This window comes from Procambarus clarkii, chromosome 9, assembly GCF_040958095.1.
Source record: "Procambarus clarkii isolate CNS0578487 chromosome 9, FALCON_Pclarkii_2.0, whole genome shotgun sequence".
Lineage (NCBI taxonomy): Eukaryota > Metazoa > Arthropoda > Malacostraca > Decapoda > Cambaridae > Procambarus > Procambarus clarkii.
Window position 1 is genome coordinate 11570090 of NC_091158.1, and position 25197 is coordinate 11595286.

Below are 25197 nucleotides of genomic sequence, written 5' to 3' on the forward strand. Positions count from 1 at the left end.
CCTTCCTATTCTTACCTTTCACCTTGCACTTACCTTCTAGAAATTACCTTCTTCTCATACCTCCTACCCACCTCACTCTACTTATTTATTGGCTCGTTTCTTCCTCTCTTCTTCACACACAACTTGATAATGGTCCAGGACAGACCAAAACATTGTTGTTTCTCCATTTTCTGATGTGTGGTTTGATAATCATATCTTCAGCCACATTATTGTGACTTGTTGTCTGCATACAGTATTTCTAAACCATTCTATACATTCCCAGGATTCTACTATAGAGCCAATTCTCTTCCTGCTGTTATGGTGTTAGCAAAGATCCAATGATTTTATTAAAAGCTATATTTTCTGCTGAGAACACAATTTTATATATAAAGTAACTCTCAGTATCGACTGTACTTAAATTTGTTCACTTTGTATTTATCTCTTTGTTGACATTCATATATTTAATTGAAGTTACAGTATATTCATTATTTCTGCAGTGACTTGGACACCAGGTTCTTGTTTTTTGGTACAACAAGAAGCTTGCAGATCATTGGATTAAAAGAAGAAGATGGTGGCACATACATGTGTCGAGCAGAAAATAGAGAAGACTCTGTTGATGCTGTAGCTCACATCCAAGTGCAAGGTAAGACAAAAGGTTAAAAAAATAATAAATAAAAATACAATATAGGAAACACTAGTCCTAAAATGATGTTACTAAACAATTTAACTATAATTACACACAGAAATCACAGTAGCGTGATACATCAAATGAACAGATCCACAAGGGCCGTGATGAGGGTTCGAACTTACGTACAGGGTGATCCCAGACGCGCCTTAGTCGATTGCACCACGTCATGATAAAATAATTGCAATTGGAAGTGCTACTGCTTTCACATGGATCCCGCAGCCTCTCGGAGACACAAACCGGGGTTTACACAATTCCCCCATGTACTCGGGCTCTGTCAACAAGCTGTTCTACCTCTTTGCCCTTACTTCAATATACACAAAAATCACAATAGCATGATACATCAAATGAACAAATCCACAAGTGACAGTGATGAGGGTTCGAACTTACGTCCAGGGTGATCCCAGATGCTTCTTAGTCTATTGTACCACGACATAGTAAAAGAATTGCAACCGGGAGTGCTACTGCTCTCACACGGCGCAATCGACTAAGGTGAGTCTGGGATCACCCTGGACATAAGTTCGAACCTTTATTACGCCCCTTGTGGATTTGTTCATTAACTATAATTATGTATGTTGTGTGGCTAGCTTACTTCAAATGTAGCTTATCAAAAGTTTTGATGAAATGTCACCTAGCTGCTCTTTTGTCATTAACTTTCAAGGTGTTTGCTCCTTTGTCATTAACTTTCTCTCAAGAAAAAGACCAAACAACCATGAACTATGGGAATGGAAAGCTTTCAGTGTGCTAACAGGAGTCAGAAGTCATCTGTTACTGTATTGTGTACAAAGAAAAAACAGTCAAGAAAGCTTGCCATTCACTCCCTGACTCTGTAGGGATTCTTTTTTTTTAAGCATCCCTGCCTGGTCATTGATAGAGAAAGTGAGACATTGCATATTTCTCTATCCAACTTGAAACGTTCTCAACAAGTTTCATTCATTTACATTAAATAAACCTTCTTCAAGTGATAGTCACCTTCAAAAAATCACCAAGTATTGCTGTGCTAATGGCTAGTTGGTCACCTGGCTGCTGCTGCTGTCACTGACCACCACTAGATATCACCACCTATAGTGTCAACAGAGCAACAAGGATTTGCCCACTTCTCATTCAGCCTGATTAGAACCTCGGACAGCACAGGGGAACTTGAGATAAAGTATGAGCAACTGAGTGGCCAGCTCAGTAATATCACTAAAGTCCAGTACCAGATCCCAAGAAATTTTAAAATTAAGTCACAAACTCAAGAGGAGGAAGAATACAGCTTAAGCACAAACAAAATTAGCACAAAGATATCTTTGAGTCCCAGTAGAACAGTTGGGTTCATCTTCATCTCTATTTCTGTATAGCTGGCTGGAAATTGTTTAGAAATACACAAAAGTCTAACCACACACATGTAGGCATCTGTTTAATAGTGCAGTCTCGCCACACATTCATAACAAATTTCAAGTTTAAATGTATCACTTGAACTGAATTCAGGGTCTGTGCCCAGCAAGGGCTTTAAAGGCAGAGAGCCATAATGAATGTAAGGTTGGCAATTACTTTAGCTACTATTTTGAATGTAGGTTCTCGCCTCGCTTCTAGGTATAGTCATGTCAGAAGACCTCAATTTAAAGAATACAATAAAATAGCTGTCACAACTGCAAGAAAAGTGACAAGTTAGATAAAAAGAACCTTTCCAGCAAGAGATGCCATACCATTGATTATACTTTTTAAAATATTAGTGCTCTCTAAGGTGGAATATTTTTGCACACTAATGGCCTCTTATTGTGACTTTTGCACACTTATTACTTGTAAGAGTTCGGTAATCTGAGTTCTGGTAACCCAAATCTTTGGGTGATATGAATGAAATCGGGTTCATTTTTTCAAGTAAACTGTGGGAGTAAGCAGTAAACTATAAAAATGTTAGAGTAAATGGCAGGAGAATGTGGGTAAACAAGAATAACTGGATTGTGGTACAAAAATGTTTACATATGGTCATTTTTAGACATTTCTGGTAAGAAATTCGGCTAACTCGAAGGTTTGGATACCTTGAATAGGGGTAGGCACCATATGATTTGCATTTCCAAGCATAGACCATACTCAAATTTAATATCAAGTACTTTCCTGGGGGAGCCCCTTCGGCTCCCCAGAGCTATCCAGGCTAATATGAATATATTAGACTTTGGTATCAGTCAATGTGAAAGGAGTTCTTGGCCTAATGGAGACCACGAGCCAAAACTTGGCCCCCTCAGAAGAGGCACAAGGAGCAATGGCCTATGGAAACCCCTGTGTAGTTGGAAGCATTCCATGTTTGAAGAAGCATTCCGAAGTCAACATACGAAGGGACAAGAAAAAACAGAAGGACCACCAGGAAACTTCATACTGCTGCCGAAACGAAGCACGCAAGTGGGACACCATTCACATTGGCCAGAGAACTGAGGGGTGGATTGCCGGCGTGAAGATCTGGTGCCCCCCCCCCCCCCCACCCCCTTTTCCCTTCCTGGGGAGTGGGGGCTGAGCAGACAGCAGCGTAGTGACACGGTGACGTCATGCTCACTTGCTCGTTTTCATTTAGGGAGTTCTGAACACTAGTTCAGCTTTTAGAAGAAATATTTTAACCAGAATATGGGTTTGTTTTGGGGCGCCTACTTTTCTGGGTGCCTGACCCGGTTGATGCAGTCATGAAATGCTTCAAACCTCACAGGGTGGAGGGGGGGCCATAGGCCATTGCTCCTCGTGCTTCTTCTGAGGGGGGGCCAGGTTCTGGCTTGTGGTCCCCGGTAGGCCTAGAACTCCATTCACATTGACTGATGTCAAAGTCTAATATATCCATATCAGCCTGGATAGCTCCGGGGAGCCTCCGGATCTCGCCCAGAAAATGGCGTCTCATTACATTCAATGCTGGGTTTTTTTCAGTATTATAATATATAATTTTATTTTTCAGTTGCTCCTAAGTTTTTGAGAAGGCCTGTAAATACGATTGCATACGAGAAAGAAGATGTTGAATTGGAGTGTAAAGTGTATGGCCAGCCAGAACCATCTGTGCATTGGCTGAAAAATGGTGAATTGATAATTGAAACAGAATATTTCCAGGTTTGTATTAATTGTTCAAATTTCTTCTTTTATGTTACTGTATTAATATAAATAATAATGTTATATTATGCGAGGCTATGGGTTCCTATAATTGTACTAGAGGTGGTACTCCTATATTTATATTATATTACTGTATACAGTATTATATTATACAGTACAACTCCAGTTCAGTAAACTATATGGGACCAACCCCTAATTTGTTGTAGTGAGGGATTCATTGCAACTTGGAGATGTCTTCAGGATGCATTAACCACACCCTATGGGCTAATTTCACTAGCAAGATTTTAATTTCAACCTATAATATAATAGACAACTACCAATAGAATGTCTTCAAAAAAATATAATCACAACTTATTTCTCGCATCCCCAGCCTCAAAACTAATTTTCAAAAGGTTGTAGGGCCATACCTGAGTGAATGAAAATCTTCCAACTCAAAGTAAAAACCATAAAATTTGGTTTTTCATATCTTCAGTTGCTTTCACACGGAGCCAACGCTTTCTTGTATGTTGAGTCCATCTACAAATCATCTAAAATATAACTTGAGCCAAATTAACCATTCATAGCCTAATATTTCCTAAGCATTTGGGCTGATTTCACAGAGCAAAATTTTAATTTCAACCTGTCAAATAAAGGACAACTCCCAAGAGAACCTGTCTGTACAGAGATTTAACTACCTTAGCATATTTTCTATGCCTTTGCCTTAAATTCTCATTTTCAAAGAAAAATGTACCAATATTAGTGAATGAAAACTCGGAAATCCCAAATTAAATTGAATCATAGAATTGGGTTTTAAATATGCTCAGTGGCTTTCCCAAGGCCTCTACTATTACTTGTAATGTTATTAATGTTGTACCCATCAACGAAAATCATTAAAAATATGATGGAATCATATTAAGAGATCATTTGCCCAACAACAAAAAATCCAAAATGACTCAATAGAGGCATAATGAACTCTAGGATGGGGGGGGGAGGGCAATACAAGATCACCACAGGTACCAAAAAAACTATCAAGAAAGATATTCCACGAAAACAAAACATTAGTCAGCACCACTCCCTTGCCACTAGATGGTAGTTCCAACAACCTGAGGCTCCTAGTTAGTCACTTGTGTCATTTACACATTGTTAATGCAATGATTACCGAATACCACAGGAAGTGGGGGGGGGGCAGTGCGGGAACAGGTAGTCACTGAGGGCTTGATCAGAAAGAGACATTCATTACATTTGACACAGGAATTGTTATGTAGAAACTCGTGTCTTTTTTTTTTTTTAATAAAAATCTGAAATAACTGAAGTCAAATATCATGTGACATTTGACTTAAAAAGCTGCTCTAATATGTACTGTACAGTACTTATATGTTTTGCCATTTGAGTCATATATATACTGTAGTCTATTTGGTGAATTACAATATTGATTTTTACACAAAATTAACTCTGCAGATGGTGAGTGGTAATAATTTAAAAATCCTTGGCTTGGTGGAGGGTGATTCTGGAATGTACCAGTGTGTGGCATACAATTCTGCCGGGGACGCACAAGCTGCCGCACAGTTACGTGTCCAAAAGTCAGGTGAGTATTTTATTTGCAGCTTTCATGTTGAGTAAATTGCAGCAAGTTTATTTTTGTGTTAAACGTTTATTCTGCACTTTGAGTATTAAAATATATTTTTAATACAGTATTGCATTAGTTTGAAATTTGCATTACAGTATTTGTTATTCACTTAATTTTAATGTAAAATGCAGAATTAAGTGTAATGATATTTAAAACTGAATATTTACTGTTATATGTTTGCCTGATTTTTTTTTTTTTTTTTTTTTTTTTTGAGAAACTGTCGTAACAGTTTATTATTTACATATAAAATGCTTATTAATTAAGTTTTCTACTCTTTAGTTGGCAGCATTATTTTAAAGTGTTTACTGTATGTGCAAGGTTTTTCTATTTAACAACTCTGTTAACTGTTTATATTATGCCTGATAAAAATAATGCACACCAAGATATATGGGATGATGCATTTTGCCATCTTAAAGGAGTGAAGTCAATCACATCAGAGACATTGGAATGGTTACCTCTGTTTGAAGATGCTAATTGTTGTTCATATGTAGATATGTTTGCATGGGCTTTGGTGCATGTTTGGGAAGTTCAGTACAGTCATCCCTGTGGTGTCAGTGGCATCTTACTATCTTCTGCAACTTTGTAAACAAAAAAATGCATCTGATTTCATGAGTAAAGTACATTTTTTTCGAAAATGGCAATATCTTTAATATACAAGTCAAATACTAGTTATAAGTATATTATCTATAGTTTATCGAATTATACCATCAATTTCTTTTAAATGTAATTTACTCATGCAGAACAGAATTAATTTTCCTTTAGTACTGATTGGTGAATGGTATCTTGATAATGAGGTGTATTGGGTCACCCTCAGGAAGGAGCATGCCATCATCCCCCACAGCCACTACAACCATCAGCAGCAACCATCAAGGTTGGTCATACTGGTTCATGAATGAATGTGTAGTTGGCAGCTATTGAGTATGAGTGTGTAGTTGGCGTTTTCATGCCATGAAAATATAGGTTTAGCATATGACTTGGTGTAAAAGGCTGGTTTTGTTTGAACTTAACATTTCGTTGTTGGTTGTGTGATGCAGCGAGTCATGTGCGAGTTCATTACAGTTACGCGTGTTGTTAAATTGTTGTTGTACTTGTTTAAGGGATCAAATTAATTATGTTTTGAATAATACATTTCTTTGGGCTATTTGCAATCCTCCAGATTGATAGGAAATATAGAAGCATGTAGCAAACAGTACTATTGCACATTGGTAACAGTCTCCCTATTTGTTCTTTGAAATTTGTTAGACAAAATTAAAAATAAAAATCTAAACAGCTTAACCAGTCTAGGGCTAACCAAATGTATTTTAGGCTTAACTTAATATATCTTAGGCCTAAAATAACCTGAAATTTCTTTATTTATTTATATATATATATACAAGAGTTCTTACATTCTTGTGAAGCCACTAGCATGCATAGCTTTACAGCAAGTTCTTAATCCTAATATTCTCTGGAATACGACCCGCCAAATCATTTAACAACCAGCTACCTATTTTACTGTTGGGTAAACAGAGGCTATAGTTAAGGATTGGTGCCCAGTAAATCATCCCCAGCCAGAGAAATAACATTCTAAACTAAAATATCATCCTAGGCCTATTATAATACACATGCCTTATGGTTGCTATCATTTTATACATATACTGTATCTCCCATTGCTGTCCTTTTATACATATACTGTACCTCCAGTTGCTATATGTACTCTCATTTTGGAGGATGGTTTGCTTTTCCATCTGTAACATTTTAAAGTAAAATTATTTCAAAGTTCAGTAATGTATTGGTAATTGGATAGATTAAATTAATCCGTTTTATGGTGGTGATGTCTGTATAATTCAACTAGAATGGCGCACTAGTTCTGTTTAAATGCAATTTGAACCTATGGCCTTTACCAGTGAGGGACCATTTTGTTATAGATAACTTGGTCCTACTAAGAGTTGCACATTTTCAGTTAAATTGAATTGTAGAGGTACGTTATATACGGCACTGTATTTATTTATGCACTTTTGTATTATGTATGCTTGTCCAGTGAATCTTTTGGTCTTTCTGCTTGTCAAAAAGCTTAAAAAGCATATTGAATTTTGTCAGGAAATTATTGTTGGTGAATGTTTGAAATATGCATGTATAATGTCTGTTGAGTACTAAAGTGAAAGGTATCCAACTTGATAAAGTTCATATTAAATAGAGTTTAGATAAATGTTGAGTTAGAGAAGTGAATGACTTTGTAAATGAGTAAATGAGACCTGTATTCATTCATATAAAGGAAATATAGTAAGAAGCAGTCATTTATGTAATAATAATATAACTGAGAGTGGGGTCCCACAAGGCTCAATAGCACCAGTAATGTTCATTGTATATATTTTAATGATGTACCTGAAGGGATACAGAATTAAATGAACATGTTTGCAGATGGTGCTAAACAGCTGGGAAAAATAAAAACATAAAATTAGGTGTAAAATTGTAAACTTCAAACAAAAATTGTAAACTGTAAAAAAGTAAACTTCACTTACAGATTAAGGGTTTCAGTACGAGTCTGCTCATTGGAGTCAAATACACTGTACTTGGGGTGGTATCATGTGCTAAGTGAAGCATTTCTGCTGATAGGTCTGATAGTACAATTGATAGTCATCAATAAAATTTAATGTTGATCATACATAGTATAATATGGTAATTGCATGACTTTCCCTAGGAAATATAATTTATATTAATTTGTTTTCTTAAGTATTTTAGTATAGTTCTGTTAAATGATGCTGACTTAGAATTAATTGATTAAATATATAAATACAGTGGTACCTCGCATAACGATCGCCCCAAAAGACGAACATTTTGGGTAACGAACAGCCCGATCGGCATCAAATCGTCCCGTATGACGAACGCTGGTTTGAGTAACGTCAACACCACATGGTGGGGTCGCGCTGCTGCTTGCACATTCTTAGACGCCTCTGACGATGCACATAAATTATGTTGTTCTTGTTTAAAGATGCTAATGATGCTGGGATATAAAAGGGTGACTGCTGAGATGTTGCAAAGCATTGACGTTTTTGTAGGAAAAAAGAAATGAAATGTCTGATATACAACAAATGTCAAAAAGGTACGTTCGGTGTTCGGCAGGTAGGCTGCTCCATTATAACAATCTTTCTTTGTTTCAAATGTGTTCCATTTGTTTTGTATTTGTCATTTACGTCTCAATAATGGAGAAGCCTACCTTACATACACTGAATAAACCATTATGACATTTTCCTTTCTTCAAATGTGTTCAATATTTATTTTTCATTTGTCGTATAGCAAAAGGTTCGTTCGGTGGTCGGCAGGTCGGCTGCTCCATGTTTCTTAAATAAAAAAAAAAACGAAAAATAAAAGAACTGTTGAAGCAATATGAAAAATGGACAAATGCCATAAAGGTTCGTTCAGTGTTTGTCGGGTAGGCTGCTCCATTATTGAGATGTAAGTGACAAATACAAAACAAATGGAACACATTTGAAACAAAGAAAGATTGTCATATTGGAGCAGCCTACCCAACAAACACTGAACGAACCTTTTGCTATAACGAATATGAAAGACAAGGGCTGCTGGCTGGGTTAGTACTGCGTGAGCAACCATTTGTAGCACACGTGCCTCTGGCTCTCAAACACCTGTCCCACACGGTGTTGAAAGACTGTGCTCAGTCGGTGCAATTCAGACCCTATTGTTTGAAGAACATAAGGGTCATAACATAATGCAAAGTAATGCATTAGTAATGCATAATGCATAATGTTAGTATGGATGTGTAGCTAGAAACTTGTGTGCAGAATTGTTTAGTCCGTATTGGAAATGGTCTCGATCACAGTGTGTTTATTAAGTAAATAATATAGTCCCTTTGCATGAAGGAAATGAGATAGGTCCTGTGCTGTTTTTGTATATTCACTTCTCATTCAAAAGCTCATTTCACTTTGTTACCTTATACTTATTATATTGTACATATGTAGCAGTAAGCTGTAATTATGCTTTTAACAACTACCAATTAAATAAGCAGTGGGTATGAAAGTATGAACATTATCCTATCAAGATATCCTTTCATCATATAAATATATTTTATAAAAAATCACTTTCCCTTCATAAAGTTATGGCTTTAAATTTTTAAAGGTAAGTCTTTTAATGCTGCATCTGAAATTTTTTGGAAGGGTCCCCTCAGTAGCTCCCTGTTGTTACAACCTTGCAATGACTAGGCTTTGGGGATCACACCCGTCCTCTACAAACCCACAAGTACTTGCCGGAGTGATCCCAGCCTGAAACCACCGTGTGGTTTTCTGAAGGGAGTGTTTGTGCTCTTGGCTGCTGACACACTGTTGTTGTTGCCATCACTCCTACAATGTTTGCCTCTGTTTAATTGCTGTTTTAAACCAAGCTTCCTTTGTAATCAACAGTTTAGGGGATTGAAGCTGCATTATGGGGTCGAGCCTCCTGCTTCCTGTCTTTGACAGAACCTGGCAGTTGGGCAGTAGATGCCATTTCATGTGGGATAAATTCTGCAGTTGGATTGATATTCTTATGGCAAATTTGCTCCTTCACCTTTATGTGCCGCCCCATTTATTGTCGTGGGACCAACTTGTCCATCTTCTACCACTCGGCTTCTGCTGCTTGGCTTCTGCTCCTCAGCTTTTCAGTCTTCCTTGTTGGACAGAGGCCCCAGAGCAGCTTTGGGTAGGAGATATAGACTCTAGTGATTGGGGGGGCTTTCAAGGGCAGCATCGAGCAGGGCTTATAGGCTTCATTGATTGGGTGCTTTCAAGGAGCAGCTTCTGGGGCTACCTCATCAGTTTCTCTGGTGGAGGTAACAAGGCATTCTATCCCCACTGATTCCTCATGTAGTTCTGGGTTGTGTCAACTGGGTGTGTTCCCCAGCTGTACTTTATATCTCTGGTTTAAGCATTTTTGATTTTCTGCCACTTCATGTTGTCTATCTGGTCCTGGGCCATGTTTGGCCGACTCTCACTTGGTTTCTTCCAGGTGTTTATTCCATGAGGGCATTTCAGGGAATTCTGGCTGAGGCAGAGTTCCAAGCTTCTGGACTCTATCGCAACATGGCCCCTGGTCTCTGGTCTTCAACCCTTAGTGTGTTATTTTGCCTTTGCTCCTAAAGGTCAGCTCTGGTTGTCTTTTCCGTTTTGGAATGGTTCTCTCAGAAGGCTGGTTTTCTCTTTCGAGGTTATACAGTATCGGGTATCTAGTGTGGGGCACCCTCTTGTAAATCTAGTTCTGAATGTAATGAAATACCTGTTCATGCTCTGTTCCCTTCTCTCTCATGGGAGTTTGTGGGTTGTCTCCTGGGGTAGCTGGCTGGCTGAGACCCTGGGTCACGTGGGCTGCATATCTTTATGGGTGTTTACCTGCAGTTCTTTGTTTCAGAGCACTTCAGCTTTCTGGTTGGCTTTTTGCTCAGTTCTGTGGTGATCTCTGATCCCCAAACACTCTTCACCTCGTGGAGGGGGGCCAGAGTCTTGTCCTGGTCCCTGGTAGGTGTTCATGGATTATTTTTTTTTTCAGAGGCATGGTGAAGGTTCCATGGCTTGGTCATTGCTGGTTATAGCCTCCAGGAGCTACTGATTGGCCCACTGGAAAATAATGTTTAATTTAAACTTGACCCTGAATTTCTGTGCTGTGTTGATATATAGAGCAGTTATGTTTAATACAGTAATTTTGTCCATAATAGTTTCATTAATGACTTGGTTGTTTTCATTAATATGTTTTGTATTCTTTTTCAATATAACAGCAATGATTTATAGTAAAACCATTAATTATACATGGAATATTTTTATTGTTAAATAATTTTAGACCAAGAAATTTGAATATATTAAAAGTCAGATACCTGTATATATTCCCACAGGTGTTTCCAAGGGTGGATTATTACCAGAGGAGATGGTAGTGAGAGTGATGATTCCTTGGATATTGGTGGTGGACACCATCCACTGTCTCCCTCAGCTCCCAGACATCTCCAAGCTATAATTGCCAGTAATAGATTCATCACACTAGCATGGCATGAACCTGAGAAGAACAATGATCATATTGTTGGATATTCTGTATTTTATAGGCAGGAGGGTTCTCCTAGGTAATACATTATTTTGTTTACTCTAGTAATGCTGTTGATCTGATGGAAAGTATCAGAATGTTAGCTACAGAAAGATAATTAGTTCATTGCTATTTTTGAACATAAATGATCATATAATCTCCAAATTAACTTTCTTTTTCATTCTTAAATGATTTACTTTGCATTCTCAAAAATTGTTTAACTTACCACAGGGAACGTGTGCAGAATGTCAGTGCCAGCTCATCAAGTGAGGGCCTGGATGAATACAAAACACAAATTAGTCACCTCATTCCTGGAAGTAACTATTTAGTGCGAGTGGTGGCTCATACATCAAATGGTCTGGTTGGAGCATCTAGTGATGAAGTGCCTGTTTATACAAAGCCTGATCTTGATTTACCATCAGCACCCGAAAGTCTTAAAGTCATTCCCACCTCCCCAACTAGTTTACAAGTCACATGGTCATTTCCACAAACAGTAAAGACGCCTATTACTGGATTTACAATGTTTTATATGCAGGTATGTATTCATTTTTATGATAATGTTATTTAAAATATTTTAACTGAATTCTTCTTCAAGGTATCCTTATCAGAGCTTAATTTTCTAGTATGTTCTGAATTCTCTATTTTATTACCTTGTGCTTACCTTGCATTGGTTCTGAGGATCAATGTTCCCGCTGAGTAGTTTCCTGACCAGGCCTCCCGGTTTGTGATCTGGTCAACCAGGCTGTTAGATGTAGCTACTCACAGCCTGATGTATAATCTGGTTGATCAAGCATCTTATTCCATTAGTATTCAATACACCCTCCCTTTCCATGAAATAGTTTGCTTACCCATCACTTTAATGCTTGTAAATTGCTTATCCTTAAAATCTATCATCAGTTGTTCTCTCCAAAATGTCAAGGCTATTATAGAGTACTTTCTCTTGACTGTCTACAGTCAAGCACTGCACATTTTTCTTTCTTTACCTTCCAACATATTTCCATTAAAATACAACCCAGTTATGTGGATGCATTTAGATGTAATGGAGGAGGTTCAATTAGACATGGACACTGTGTGCACTGTACTGTAATCCTACCACTACCCAAATGAGAAATAGTACTATTCAGTGAAAGAAAAAACAAAAATCACAAAAATGACACAAAACATCTGAAGTCTACCAGTACATAAAAAAATATAAGCAAGCAATGTGTAACCTCATAGACTGCCACCACATGGTAAGAATCTCATTTGGCACCAGCAGACACCACCACCAAATGGAAAACTAACCCAACAATTGGGCAGGATGTTTCTAAAATAATTAAGCAGTTATGCCTATAGATTTGGGCATTATTTAATTGTATAAAGTATCACAATTTTGCAAGTTGTCAGCTGTCCTCTGCTGTTGTGCATGCAAAATTCCTCAATATGAGAGAGTTCTATACTGATAAAATTACCACTTTTGTAAACATAACAGAAATTCTGAAAAATATTCTGACTACAGAGGATAATGAAACTTTAATGACTGCCTCCTCAGTGATTAAGAAAACAAGATATAAGTAAAGTTTTGAATGTAGATGAAAAGTTTCATTTTAAGGAAGCCACTTGGTTGATTTGCTCCAGAAATATAGATGACTACAGATTCAGACACATACCACAAAAATCAAGAGTTGTGTGTAATAAAATGCCCCTTTCTATTAGGCTACTCAATAGCTTCCCATAGCTATTGCATTTGGGCCATTAATCCTTAGGAAATTGCACCAGGTCTCTGAGTTACACTCCTGCTTGCAACTACTCCTCCTGCTCCTGCAACTACTGCTTGGTGGAAATTAGTAACCCTGTGGAAAGTGAGGCAAAGAATCATTGCTGCCAGGTAAACACCCCTTTCCAGGATTCAACTAACTGCCACTAGATGGCAGCCCAGATCACCCAGAATCCTTAATAGCTGACCAACTCATTCACGAGCTTCCTGAAAAAATTACCAGTTGATGTAATTGTTGATTTATGGAACAAATTAGAGTAACATGATAGACATAGGACTGCTGAATTGTTTCAAGCATAGGTTAGACATACTGTATATATATAAATGTGTTTGTGTGGATACAAATAAGAGCTACCTCAAATGGCCAATATCCCTTCTGTAGTTTTCTTTATACTTTCCTTCTTATGTTCTTATAATACCTTCCCATCACCTATGAGAAAAATGGGAATATATTGGGGACAGGGAGCTACTGAGTGGCTTACTAGTTAAGGGTGTTTCATTACTCATTATGGGTGTTTACAAGTCAAGTCTGACCCAGGTTTGAGGAGTAGAACACCTAAAACCTCATCCAGGTATAATCCAGGTACCAGATTCTTGGCAGGGCCCTCGTAGTTGCTCCCTGTAGCTAACTAATAAGAATGGCGCCTCAGCATAGGAAGCTTGCTCTTCTAAACGCCCCTCGCGGTCGCCTGTCCCTCAATAGAATTCTTGGTGACTCGGGTACTTTTGATATCGTTCGCCTTATGCGTTTTTGTTCTCGTATTGGCATCCTTGGTGATATTTAGCGCCCTCTGATTATTCCGCACATTTGATGGTGCTACATAGCCTTCTCGGATTTAGTGCCTTCTTTTGATAATTACTTACTTACTTGCTCTTCTGAAAGATAAACAAAAGATTAAGAAATCATAAAAAATGGACTGGACTTACCTGTAGGTTAAGGCAGTAGAAGAGGCCCTAAAGCAGGACATCAGCAGCTCCACACAGAATGTTAAGGGACAGCTTCCATGTAGCAATAGGCCTACAAATGGTTGGATTGTCAAAAGCCCTGAGCCTTGGCCAAGGAGGATTGACCAGGCACCAATTCTTAACTGTTTGTCTCTTCACCCAGTAGTAATTGGGGACCTGGTTGTAAATTGATTGGCAGATTGTATTTTAGGGAAATCTGCTAGTTGGATAAGGCTTATTAGTCATGTGTAAAAAATAGGAAAGCCGGCCAAGCCACCTTAATTATTTCCACTAAGATAGCCATAAATACAATAGCAACTGGTCTGCCACCCAACCCCCCATACAGTTGACAGCAAGCATGGCCTAAGAACTCCATATGCAAAGATCAATGGAGAGCCAAACTGCAGATCTGCTTCAAGGTGTGCAGACTTGGGACGGTTAGAGGATTGGGACAACAAGCCAGAAGGGCTGGAAACCAGTAATGAACCAGAGAGGTGAAGACTCACTAAAGACCTTATGAAGTCTCAAAATGCCAAGGCATCTTGGTACCAAGGGCTGGTGGGAGGAAACCCTGTCAGACTTTGGTGAATGCTGAGAATTCACCTATGGTGGAACTGCAGTGTGTGAAGGTAGAGCAGCAAGTACCTGAGCAACATGCATACCAGAACCCCTATCTCTGTTAGGAGTCAGAGAAGTATGGACATCTGACAACTGAGATGAAGCCAGATCCAGAACCAGCAACTGCAGCTGTAACACCATGCCGGTGCTGAATGTCAACTTGCTCTCACTGTGGCAGATTCTAGCCAGAGATCAGTAGGATCTTGCTTTAGGAAACAACTTTAGGGACTTTTACTTTCATTACAGAATTGTTTTAAAATAGCAAACAATGCATTAAATATTGTAAGATAGTTCTCACAACATTTTATATTAATGATGGGGCTGTTTGTGTCTTTTTAATCAAATTGTAAATAGCATTTTATTATTTTGTCACTTTATTCTCAAGGTTGGTTCAGCTGAAGAGCATGAAGTAGAAGTTACCGGTACCTCGTATGATCTGCAAGGTCTCAGTCAGTTTACGGAGTATAGTGTATGGCTCGTAGCTGTTAATGCTAATGGCGCTGGAGATGCAACCCACGAAGTCACTGCTAGAACCTATTCTGATATGCCTTCAAGAGAACCTCAGAATGTGACTGTTGAGGCAGCTAGTTCAAGAGTAAGTTCAAATATATTGATAATTTTATTCTCCAATATTGAAGGTTTATGCACAGTGGATTCCTGCTCAAACTGAATGTTTGTTTCTGGACCCATCTAATTTTTTTCTTTTTTTTTTTTTTAACTTTTGCCACAATTAACGTTTTTTTTATAAACTTGTAGAATAAAACATGCATATGTGCAGATTGTGATAACAAATTCACATGGAAACATTAATTAATCTTAGCACTAACTAGATGAGAATCATTTCATTGTTTCTGATCACCCATTTCATTGGGTTATGTTAGAGGACATTCACTGAACAGTTTACACTTTTCATAAATTTATTATTCAATTTGTTCTTGTAGATTTTTATAATACAGTATTGAGTTAGACGTATATTAACATCTGAAATATAATGATGAAAATTTCCTCAGAGTCTTATCATAAGGTGGGAGCCACCTCCCACAGAGCATCAGAATGGTGTTATAACTGGATACAAAATACGATACAAGGAAAAAGGAAAAACTGGCTCCACCAAGACAAAGACCACAGATGGAAACAGACGGTTATTTGCTCTCACAGACCTGAAGAGGAGCACTCAGTACTCCATTAAGGTGAGTTTCTGTGCGTCTCTCATCCCTTAGTAATACATGCTGGCTTCTACAGTTCGTATTTATAGTTCTCTGAGCATCTCGTTAAAAATAGCTTTAGTCTTTGTTCAGAAGAGAGGATGACAATAGGTGTTCTGTAAGGCATTGTATTGCAATCATTTTGGTCTTATTTATATTTCTTTATAATACAATGTGTTATAATTTATTTACAGTTGGCAGCCCTCACAGTTAATGGAACGGGTCCATATACACACTGGAACCTGGCCGAAACATTTGCTAATGACCTGGATGAGAATCGTGTGCCAGACAAGCCAATCAATCTGAAGGGTGACAAATTTTATCCATATTGTTTATATGTAACTTTAAAATAATTTACACTCAAGATTTAATTTACATGCTCATAATAAAATTAAAATAATATTCTAAAATCCAATGGTTAAATGCATGCTTTGAAAAATAAGGTATTGAGTGAAATAAAATGCTTCTTTCTGAGCAAATCTCTCTCTGTTTCTTTAAGTCAGTGGCATATATTGTTGACGAAACCACACTAGAAAGTGAAGGGACGACGACGTTTCGGTCCGTCCTAGTCCATTCTCAAGTCGATTGTGTTCAAGTCAAGTCGATTATCAGTGGCATATAGTCAGTGGGTCTATAAGGACACCTTTTGCCTGCCAAATTCTAGTGACCTGTTTTACCACCATGTCCAACAGGCCTAGCATTCCAAATAGTTTCACCATGTAGTTGAGGAAGGTTAGATGGTAGTGAAACTCAAGCCGCTACCAATAGGCCAACTTACTCTCACATAAAAGAGCGAACTTTAGGCTTGATAAACCCTCTCCAAATGAACATTTATGTCAAATAATTTCAGTCATCACTTTGCTATTGGCAGGGCAAACAGCACTACCACCACAACACCAAACTTGTCAAGGCCACCTAGGAAGCTCGTAGAAAACAAGACAAAAAATGAAGGGACAGGAGTAATCAAGGGACCGGCTCAGAAAGAAGCATTCTATTTCACTTAACACCCTATTTTTAAGTGCAGGCCCTTCAATTGCTTTCTTGAATTGAAAAATTCAAGCAAAAGCATTCTTAGCAAAATGTAGACTTAATTTTAATAATAATAATGTTTTTCCTCACAGCTGTTGCACTGACTGACCATATTAGGGTATGGTGGCAACCCCCAGCTCTTCATAATGTGATGATGCGGGGATACACGATTGGCTGGGGTCGTGGCATACCCGATGTTTACTCCAAGATTGTAGATAGTAAACAGAGAAGCTATGTAATTGAAGATTTAGGTAAAGAATAATTTTTTGTGTTTAACAAAAAATCACAAAGTTATCAACAATACTCTCGCCAGTTATACACAATGATAATATTTACAAAATATCATTTATATTTTTGTTTACCTCGCATCATTGTTCTCCCATTTGTGAATAACCACACCTCCTTAATCAGCATACATTTTCTTTCTGAGCTCTTATTTAATATTTCTTTCTTCACTCAAATTATTTGTATATTATTTTTATTACAATTTCTGTATCATTTCTTTTAATCTGCTTAGATAGCTTAATTATTTGTAGATTATGAAATATAATGTCGTGCAGTAATACCAAAGTATACTTATTATTATTCTTTTGTATATGTCAGTCATATATCCAACTATTGACTTTTTATTTAAGATATTGTAATTAAACTTTCACGTGCATCTTAAGGCAGGTATGAACTTGGGAATAAAGTTGTTACCTCACGGTCACCTGTTGGCATTCAATTTGATATTTAGTTGAAGCTGTTTTCTCTTCACAATACATATATAGCAGTTTCCTGAACACTGAAACTTTTCCTTGAAGTAGTTAATTGTTTCCTGCAAATGAACTTTATTTTAATATCTACGGTCTGCATTAAAAGCTTATAATTTTTAGAGATAATAATTTTATGTATTTTGTATTTTTATTACATTTATTTTAATAAAAAATCCATAGGTCATAAAATTAACAAAATTGTTTTCATGCTTATGATCTTAACTTATTGAAACTAATTGAGAATTTGCTACATTGCAGACCCAAATGCTGAATATGTTATCAGTCTTCGTGCTTTTAATAATGTTGGGGATGGGCAGCCAGTATATGAGCAAGTGCGCACACGCCCAACTGAAGAAGCGGTAGCAGCAACACTCACGCCTCCAGTGGGTTTGAAAGCTGTAGTTCTCACTTCTTTCACAGTGGCTCTGCAATGGACAGATACTACTCTTAATCGTAACCAGGTTTGTGATGGACAGTTTTGTCTTTTTCTAGTGGATATTAAAGCTGTAGCAAATTTCTGTATAAGCAATCTGTAAGAAATTAATAAGTGCAATGTATTTGCTTTATGAATAGTTTTTTATTGCAAATGATCAAACATTTAATTTGAAGATACCAAACTCTACTAAAGAACAAAAACATCTGTCCAGTAATTGCTAGATATGTATACATATGTATCATAGTACATTATGTATCATAATGTACATAGTACATTATGTATCATAATGTACCAAGTCTGTAAGATGGCATACATGGCTAGGAGGTGGGGTATAAAGAGCTAGATCTTACTGGCTACAGTCATAATAATCACAACAGGGTCATACAAAGGTGCTAAGGAATAACTGAAAATCACTCGGTGCAGCCTAAAACGAATGAGAGGTAGTTTGATAAAATCTCAAATGATTTCAAAGTACTCCCTTGGCATCATGAATGACTGCCAACCGAAGGTTCTCACGAATTATTTGTTTGTTAGCCTGACTATCTTCACCACCACCACCACCAGGAGGCAGCACCGTATACACCTCAGGATTTCAAGAGCCGAACCACCTCATGTGGATTACTTATTATTAATTTGGGATTTCTGTCCAAGGTCTTATCTTAGAATTATAGACAGTTCCACATATTTAGTGAGAAACAAACTTAATGGACCCACCTCAATACTTGTACCATATTCTCAGACTCCTCTCTGAATATCTTCCCCTGGAATACTAGAGAGATGTTACCTTTTTAAGGAACATCTATAAGGCTTAAATATCCTCTTAAGTGAATAGATACTATTATAAAATAATATTTAGTACTTTTAAAGTAAACCCACACTGCTACAGATAACTATACATAATAAAATACAATCCTAATAGGAAAGATATTATGATAATTTTTGTTTATTTGACGGTAGTTGTATTGAACAAAATTATTAAATAAGGCCAACCTGTCTACAGCCTCAGTTATACAGTAGTTTCCTTTCAATATTATTAAGATATTTTCAAGTAATAATTACAACTATGTTTGGTTAATAATAGCAGAAGTCCGTCTTTTTCTCTGTTGCTCTTAGAAGCAGCACTCTCGAAGAAAGAAAGAAATGGGAACCTTTCTTCCCTCCATACTTCATAGTGGAAGCAAGGGAACAGTATTTATAAGTGAACCCATTATGATGGTCTTGAGTCATTGCCACAGACTGAGTGAGATAAGAATGTACACCTCCCTCATTTGGCTTAATATAATCCAATGGGGATGTGGTTATTCTTTGGAAACTTGCTAAATATTATTTATAACCTAACATTTCCTCCTCATTGAGGATTGCACCTAAGACTGTTTGCTGCTAGCTTGATACATTTTCCTTTTTCTGTATTGCCCATTTACCACGGATTATTTATTCAACTTTGTAGTGTACTTTTGTACCTGTGGGTGTCTTAACCCTTTAACTGCGCTGCCTCCAAATATGACACCCCCTCATTGCGCAGGAAATAAATTATCTTGAAAAAATTCTTTTGTTTTTTTAAAGTGTCAAAAACCCTTTCCTCAGTATGGGTATGTCAAAAAAAATTTGAAATTGTACTTACTTTGGCTGCTATGGGGTCCGTAAGTTGGCGCATGACGTCATCATTCCCCGTTCGCCTGTGACATACTCTCCCGGGGCCAGAAGGGCGCCCGGGGCGGGGCGAGCGAATTGCCGCGAATATATTTTTGTTCATTTTTTGAGCACAGTTCCAAATACATTTTATTTGTTTTTACGTGCTAATCCTAAGTATAATGAACATTATGCTTCTGTTAATATTTAGGTATTTTTTATAGGTTTTGTCTCTAACATGTTAACTTGTCTATAATTGATACGATTGAGGAGTTTTGAATGTTACTCCATTCTAAATCTAAGAAATTACTTTAATGATTATGATGATAATAAATTTAAATTATTTACCAGTTGTATAATTTTTGCCATGAAATGTTTGATAAACTCTACTTCTTATTAATATGATCACTATTTTTGCAGTATATAAGTGACACGAGATACTACACTGTTCGATACACAACATACTCCTCTGCCTCATCATCCAGTCCTCGATATCGTTATGTCAATGCAACTGATGTTACCTGCCTTATTGATAATCTGAAGCCCTCCACAATGTATGAGTTTGCAGTTAAAACTACAAAGGTAATGATCATTGGTTTCTGAAATTATATATACAGTGTATATATATATATATTATATATATATTTTTTAATTGGCTGCTTGCTTCAAAATCTTTTATTAGAGTTGGTTGCTAGAAGTCTTCTCATCCTCTTTAGTCTATGCACAAACTCCTTAGTTAACTGCTACATCAGCCAGCTATTGCTATTTGCAGCCTGCAACTCTGCATATCAATTAGATTCATCAGCATATTTGTCCTTCTCATACTGTATGACTTGATAGGTGTGTTACAAACATTCCAGTTGGCTGAGGGAATGTATATATATCCAAATATGCATATTTTGTTTATTAATCTTTACAGCGAGGAAACATTTGTGTTTGTCATATGGTATGATGGTATACACTGTATGTTAACTGAACTCCTCTTACACTTGTCTGTGAATTGAGCTGAAAATGTTCATATTTGTTTCATATATATAAACAGTATATTGATGATATTTTATGACTTTTATGGTTAATATAAATTATACTCAGAAGATGCTTTGGGTTTTTCATTCAACTATTGTATATCAGTAGTTCAAAGTAATTATTTTATGAAAGCCACTACAGCAGCTGTTAGATGATGGAGCATAATGAAGGTGCGCAAATGTCAGTGTCATTGTAAGTTTATTTTTGTCCATAAATTATTGTTTTATAATAAAGTCCATTTACATTTGTTAGTGTAAATGGTAGTTCCAACTACCTGGAACTTCAGGTAGTTGATATATTGTAGATGTGCAGGTATCATTATATTTATAATTACATAAACTTCTTCCTGATGCACTGGATATTAAATTCAATGCTTTGGTAGAAAAAAAAGTGTCAAACTTTTCAAAATATCTGTATTTTGTGGGACTACATTATATAGCATAAATCTGCCTAGAAATAAGTAATTATGCATTATTCAAAATCAGAGTTGTTATTTTAGGTTGGAATTATAACATTGTCTCTAAACTGGTTTTATTTCTGACAGGGACGACGTGAGTCTCCATGGAGTCTTGTGGTTTCCAACACAACTTTGGTTGCTAGGCCATCGTCTCCACCAAGGGATGTCACAGTTGTTACAATTCCTGATGAGCCTTCAACTACAATATTCAATTGGCAACCACCCAAACAGAGCAATGGCAAAATTACAGGTATGAATACTGTATACATTACCTACATAATTTGTAATTATGGTGCTATGATAATTATTTACAAAAATAACTATCTTTAAGCAAAGAAAATTTACAATGAAATACACCTTTTTGAACAGCATGGTAGTTCTGTTAGTCTTCTGTACTGGACCCAGTCAGGGGACTGGCAATCTGCTAAGTTCTTAAGTGGCATCTAGAAGGACAAATGATCTTGCAAATTGTCTAACCGTCCTGACACAAATAAATCCCAAGAACTAACAACTCCAGCCACCACTAGGTGCCAGCACTTCTTAATACCAGGGGGAGCCGGTCGGCCGAGCGGACAGCACGCTGGACTTGATCCTGTGGTCCTGGGTTCAATCCCGGGCGCCGGCGAGAAACAGTGGGCAGCGTTTCTTTCACCCTATGCCCCTGTTACCTAGCAGTAAAATAGGTACCTGGGGTGTTAGTCAGCTGTCACAGACTGCTTCCTGGGGGTGGAGGCCTGGTCGAGGACTGGGCCGCGGGGACACTAAAAAAAAAAGCCCCGAAATCATCTCAAGATAACCTCAAGGGAGGGATGGCCAAAGGTAGAATGGTCTCACTCCAAAGTCCTTCTTACCCAAAACCTCTGGCAAGATGGGAATTAAAGGACTGGAATGTGAAGCTACTAAAGGGCTACTTGGAAAGAAACCTTTTATTCCCTGCCAGCTAAAATTGAGGACTACAATAAGCTATAATGGAGGGTGCAAGCCCTCGAATGAATCGCTACCTCATGAGCTGCTATATATGTCGAAGGTTCAGCCAAGACAGACAGCAGCCTATGATAAATGTTTTTCATGGGCTTATAAAATAGACCTGGTACCTAACAAAAGGCATGCCAGTGGCAGCAGGATTGACACCAGAGTTATTAAACACTGAAGGTCACACCTGAACCTCAATGCTTAAATGAATAAATGAATGAATGTTCCAAGAATGAATATGCATAAAGCAGATTCATTCTTTGAAACTGGCTGGGTCATCTATGAAATCCCCGAACAGCAAACAATGTGAACAAACATCCCCAACACACAGGAAAACTGAATCCCCAACCCAAACAACACTCTAGGGTTAGTGTAGATCACTAGGACAGTGATATATACAGTTCAGTGTATATACAATAAAAATTATTGTATATGAAAAATACAATAAAAAGGTAAAAGATTTGATTTAATAACTCATTTTTCTATTCTAATATTTCTCCAACTATTTCCAGGGTACTTAATATTCTACACAACAGATGCAGCAGGAGACTGGGTAATGGAAGAGGTACTTGGAGATCGGATGACATCCACTGTTCATGGATTGACTCCATCAACTCTCTACTACTACAAAATGCAGGCTCGCAATGTTAAGGGCTTTGGTCCATTTTCTTCCGTTGGAAACTTCACCACATTGCCTGGTAATATTAACACATCCTCTTTATTATATAATTTCCTTTGTACTCTCTTTATTTGATTAATTACCTATAATGCAATGTCTCCATCTAGGGCCTCTACATCCTCCTGGAACTTACCTTAATTTATTGTCATTCTTCCTTCTTTTGCATTTCTTTCCCCTTTATTTTTTTTCTTCAATGTGGTATGTTTTCTGAGTACTGATCCTTAATACTTTATTTCTGTAACCTTTTCCAGTTTTTCTGCACCGGTCACAGTCTTGTAATCTCTTCACATTTTATTGTGACGTACAACAAAATCTTCTGACTCGTTAATTTTTCTTTCGGAACACCAACACCTTTCTCTCCTTCTGCCCTCTTCAAGTTTCCAGTACAATTTCTGATTTTCCATAATTGTTTCCAAAATCATTGTCTTGTTTATTATTATTGTTTTCTGTATTCCTTTAAGCAGCCATTTTAGCTCTATTGTTGTGTTAGTTCTATTCAGTCAACTGGTTCATTCTTTTATAGATTTATCTTTGCTCCTGTTTATGACTTGTTTGTCCTTAAATTCCTTCTTTACCTCTTAATGTCACCACATACCTATCAGAGCACTATTGTGGGAAAACAAAAGGACTACCATTTTCTGTATTTTGCTTCACTTACACTGCCATGCCACCTGATGGTCTGTTCCATTTTCCCAATCTTCACATGGCCTTTGTTATTCATAATGTTCTATCCATTTTGTGAGACTTTTCTTTTGTTTCCCTTTTCTTCATCTGTACTATCAAACATCTAAATGTTTGGCAAACAGGTGAAAGTTGCTTCGTGTATGTGCTAGCCACAGAAGAATGTGGAAGTATTTTTGTAAACATTTCAAGTGCTCCTTGATGTCTTCATTTAAATATCAGGGAGAAGATTCTACATGAGGCCACCTCAGAAGATAGGGAAAATTCCAGGGAAGTACACTTTTATATAAAGTGTACTTCCCTGTATATTCGTACAGACTAGCACCAGTGTTATGCAATGCACCAGACTGGAGATAGAGGCAGAAATCCATATTAGTTACATACTATCAGAGCCAAGGAAGTGCTTACCTATCAATAACTACAGGGAGCAACATCTAGCTCTTTATGCTCCACCTTCTAGCTGTTCATATCTGACATGCTAATTCCCTCTCTCAACATTATTTTCATCATATTCTTTTTTTATAAAAAGTTGCTAACCACCTGTACAAGAACTTTGTTAGAACTCTAGGACTCGATTGCATGTCCAACTTCCACTGATGTTCCCTTGTCCTACCTCTTATTAACTTAAATAGGCATCTTTTGTCCACTCTGTAAATTCTCTTCAGGATTTGTATGTATTGATAATATCCTCTTTTTTTCCTCTTAACCACTGAACTGCGCAACGTGCCTGTAGGCGCTTGATGAGGGGTGCACAATGCTCCTCCGGTATCTTATATTTTTAGCGTATGATTCAAAACTCCTGCAACTACATGGGGTTCACATCAGCTTCCTCAGGGCTCTTGTAAACAGACGCCATTTAAAAAAAAAATCGTGGGCAACATTCCCGGGTGTGAGAGCCTCAGTACTGAGTGAGCAGTCAAGGCGGACGTTCAGCTTGTGATTACAACATCGCCTAATAATGTGCCAGGTATGAATGGCTAAGAGACGGGGTATAATGAGCTAGATTTTACTCCCTTGTAGTTACAGATAGGTAAGCACAGTCCACTTTAGTTCTCACTTGTTAACCCTTAAAGTGCGCATCACTTCATATGAAGTGTAAATCGTTTTACCAGTCAACTGCGCTTCACTTCATATGAAGTGTATGGGTACCGCGCACGATTTGAATGGCCCGCGGTGTAGCTGGGGGTCCCATATGCTGCCCAGGGGCTCTAGTAAACAGCGGCCATTTTGAAAAAAAATCCAGCTCACGATCCGATGGCATGGGAGGCCTCAGTTTAGCGAGAGTCACCATGGCGAGCGCACGGTCAAACGCCTCACGGGCACGCACCACTCAGTCCCTCACCCCAGAGCAAATAGCCCACGAATTATTCTCTGAAGGTGAAGAAAGTGTGTTTGACGATTCAGACAACGATGAGGATTATACACAGTTGTCGGGTGATAGTAGCAGCAGCAGTGAAAGTGAGAATGACCGCCATGCCATGGCGAGGCCTATACGCTCTCCCATGCCTCCTCGCCCATTTTCTACCCCAATTCTACCACGACCTCACAGTTCCTGTGGATATTTTCTGTTTGAGGGTGACGAGTCAGAGGGAGGTGACTCCTTTTCTGGGTTTAGTGACTCAGATCAAAGTTTTATTGAG

General features: G+C 37.7%; 1 protein-coding gene across 1 annotated transcript in view; it reads left to right on the forward strand.

Moving 5' to 3' along the window:
* The window catches only part of LOC138349583 (neogenin-like), a 513474-nt gene extending 490270 nt beyond the window's left edge, over window positions 1-23204 (forward strand). The window contains exons 7-21 of the mRNA XM_069321361.1: window positions 477-622; window positions 3582-3730; window positions 5168-5294; window positions 6151-6207; window positions 11188-11299; window positions 11601-11904; window positions 15074-15283; window positions 15699-15878; window positions 16088-16202; window positions 17015-17173; window positions 17936-18138; window positions 20163-20324; window positions 21313-21475; window positions 22710-22895; window positions 23128-23204. Coding sequence (XP_069177462.1) covers window positions 477-622; window positions 3582-3730; window positions 5168-5294; window positions 6151-6207; window positions 11188-11299; window positions 11601-11904; window positions 15074-15283; window positions 15699-15878; window positions 16088-16202; window positions 17015-17173; window positions 17936-18138; window positions 20163-20324; window positions 21313-21475; window positions 22710-22895; window positions 23128-23204 — 2350 coding nt within the window. The remainder of the gene's footprint in view (window positions 1-476; window positions 623-3581; window positions 3731-5167; window positions 5295-6150; window positions 6208-11187; window positions 11300-11600; window positions 11905-15073; window positions 15284-15698; window positions 15879-16087; window positions 16203-17014; window positions 17174-17935; window positions 18139-20162; window positions 20325-21312; window positions 21476-22709; window positions 22896-23127) is intronic.
* Window positions 23205-25197: the final 1993 nt, after the last annotated feature.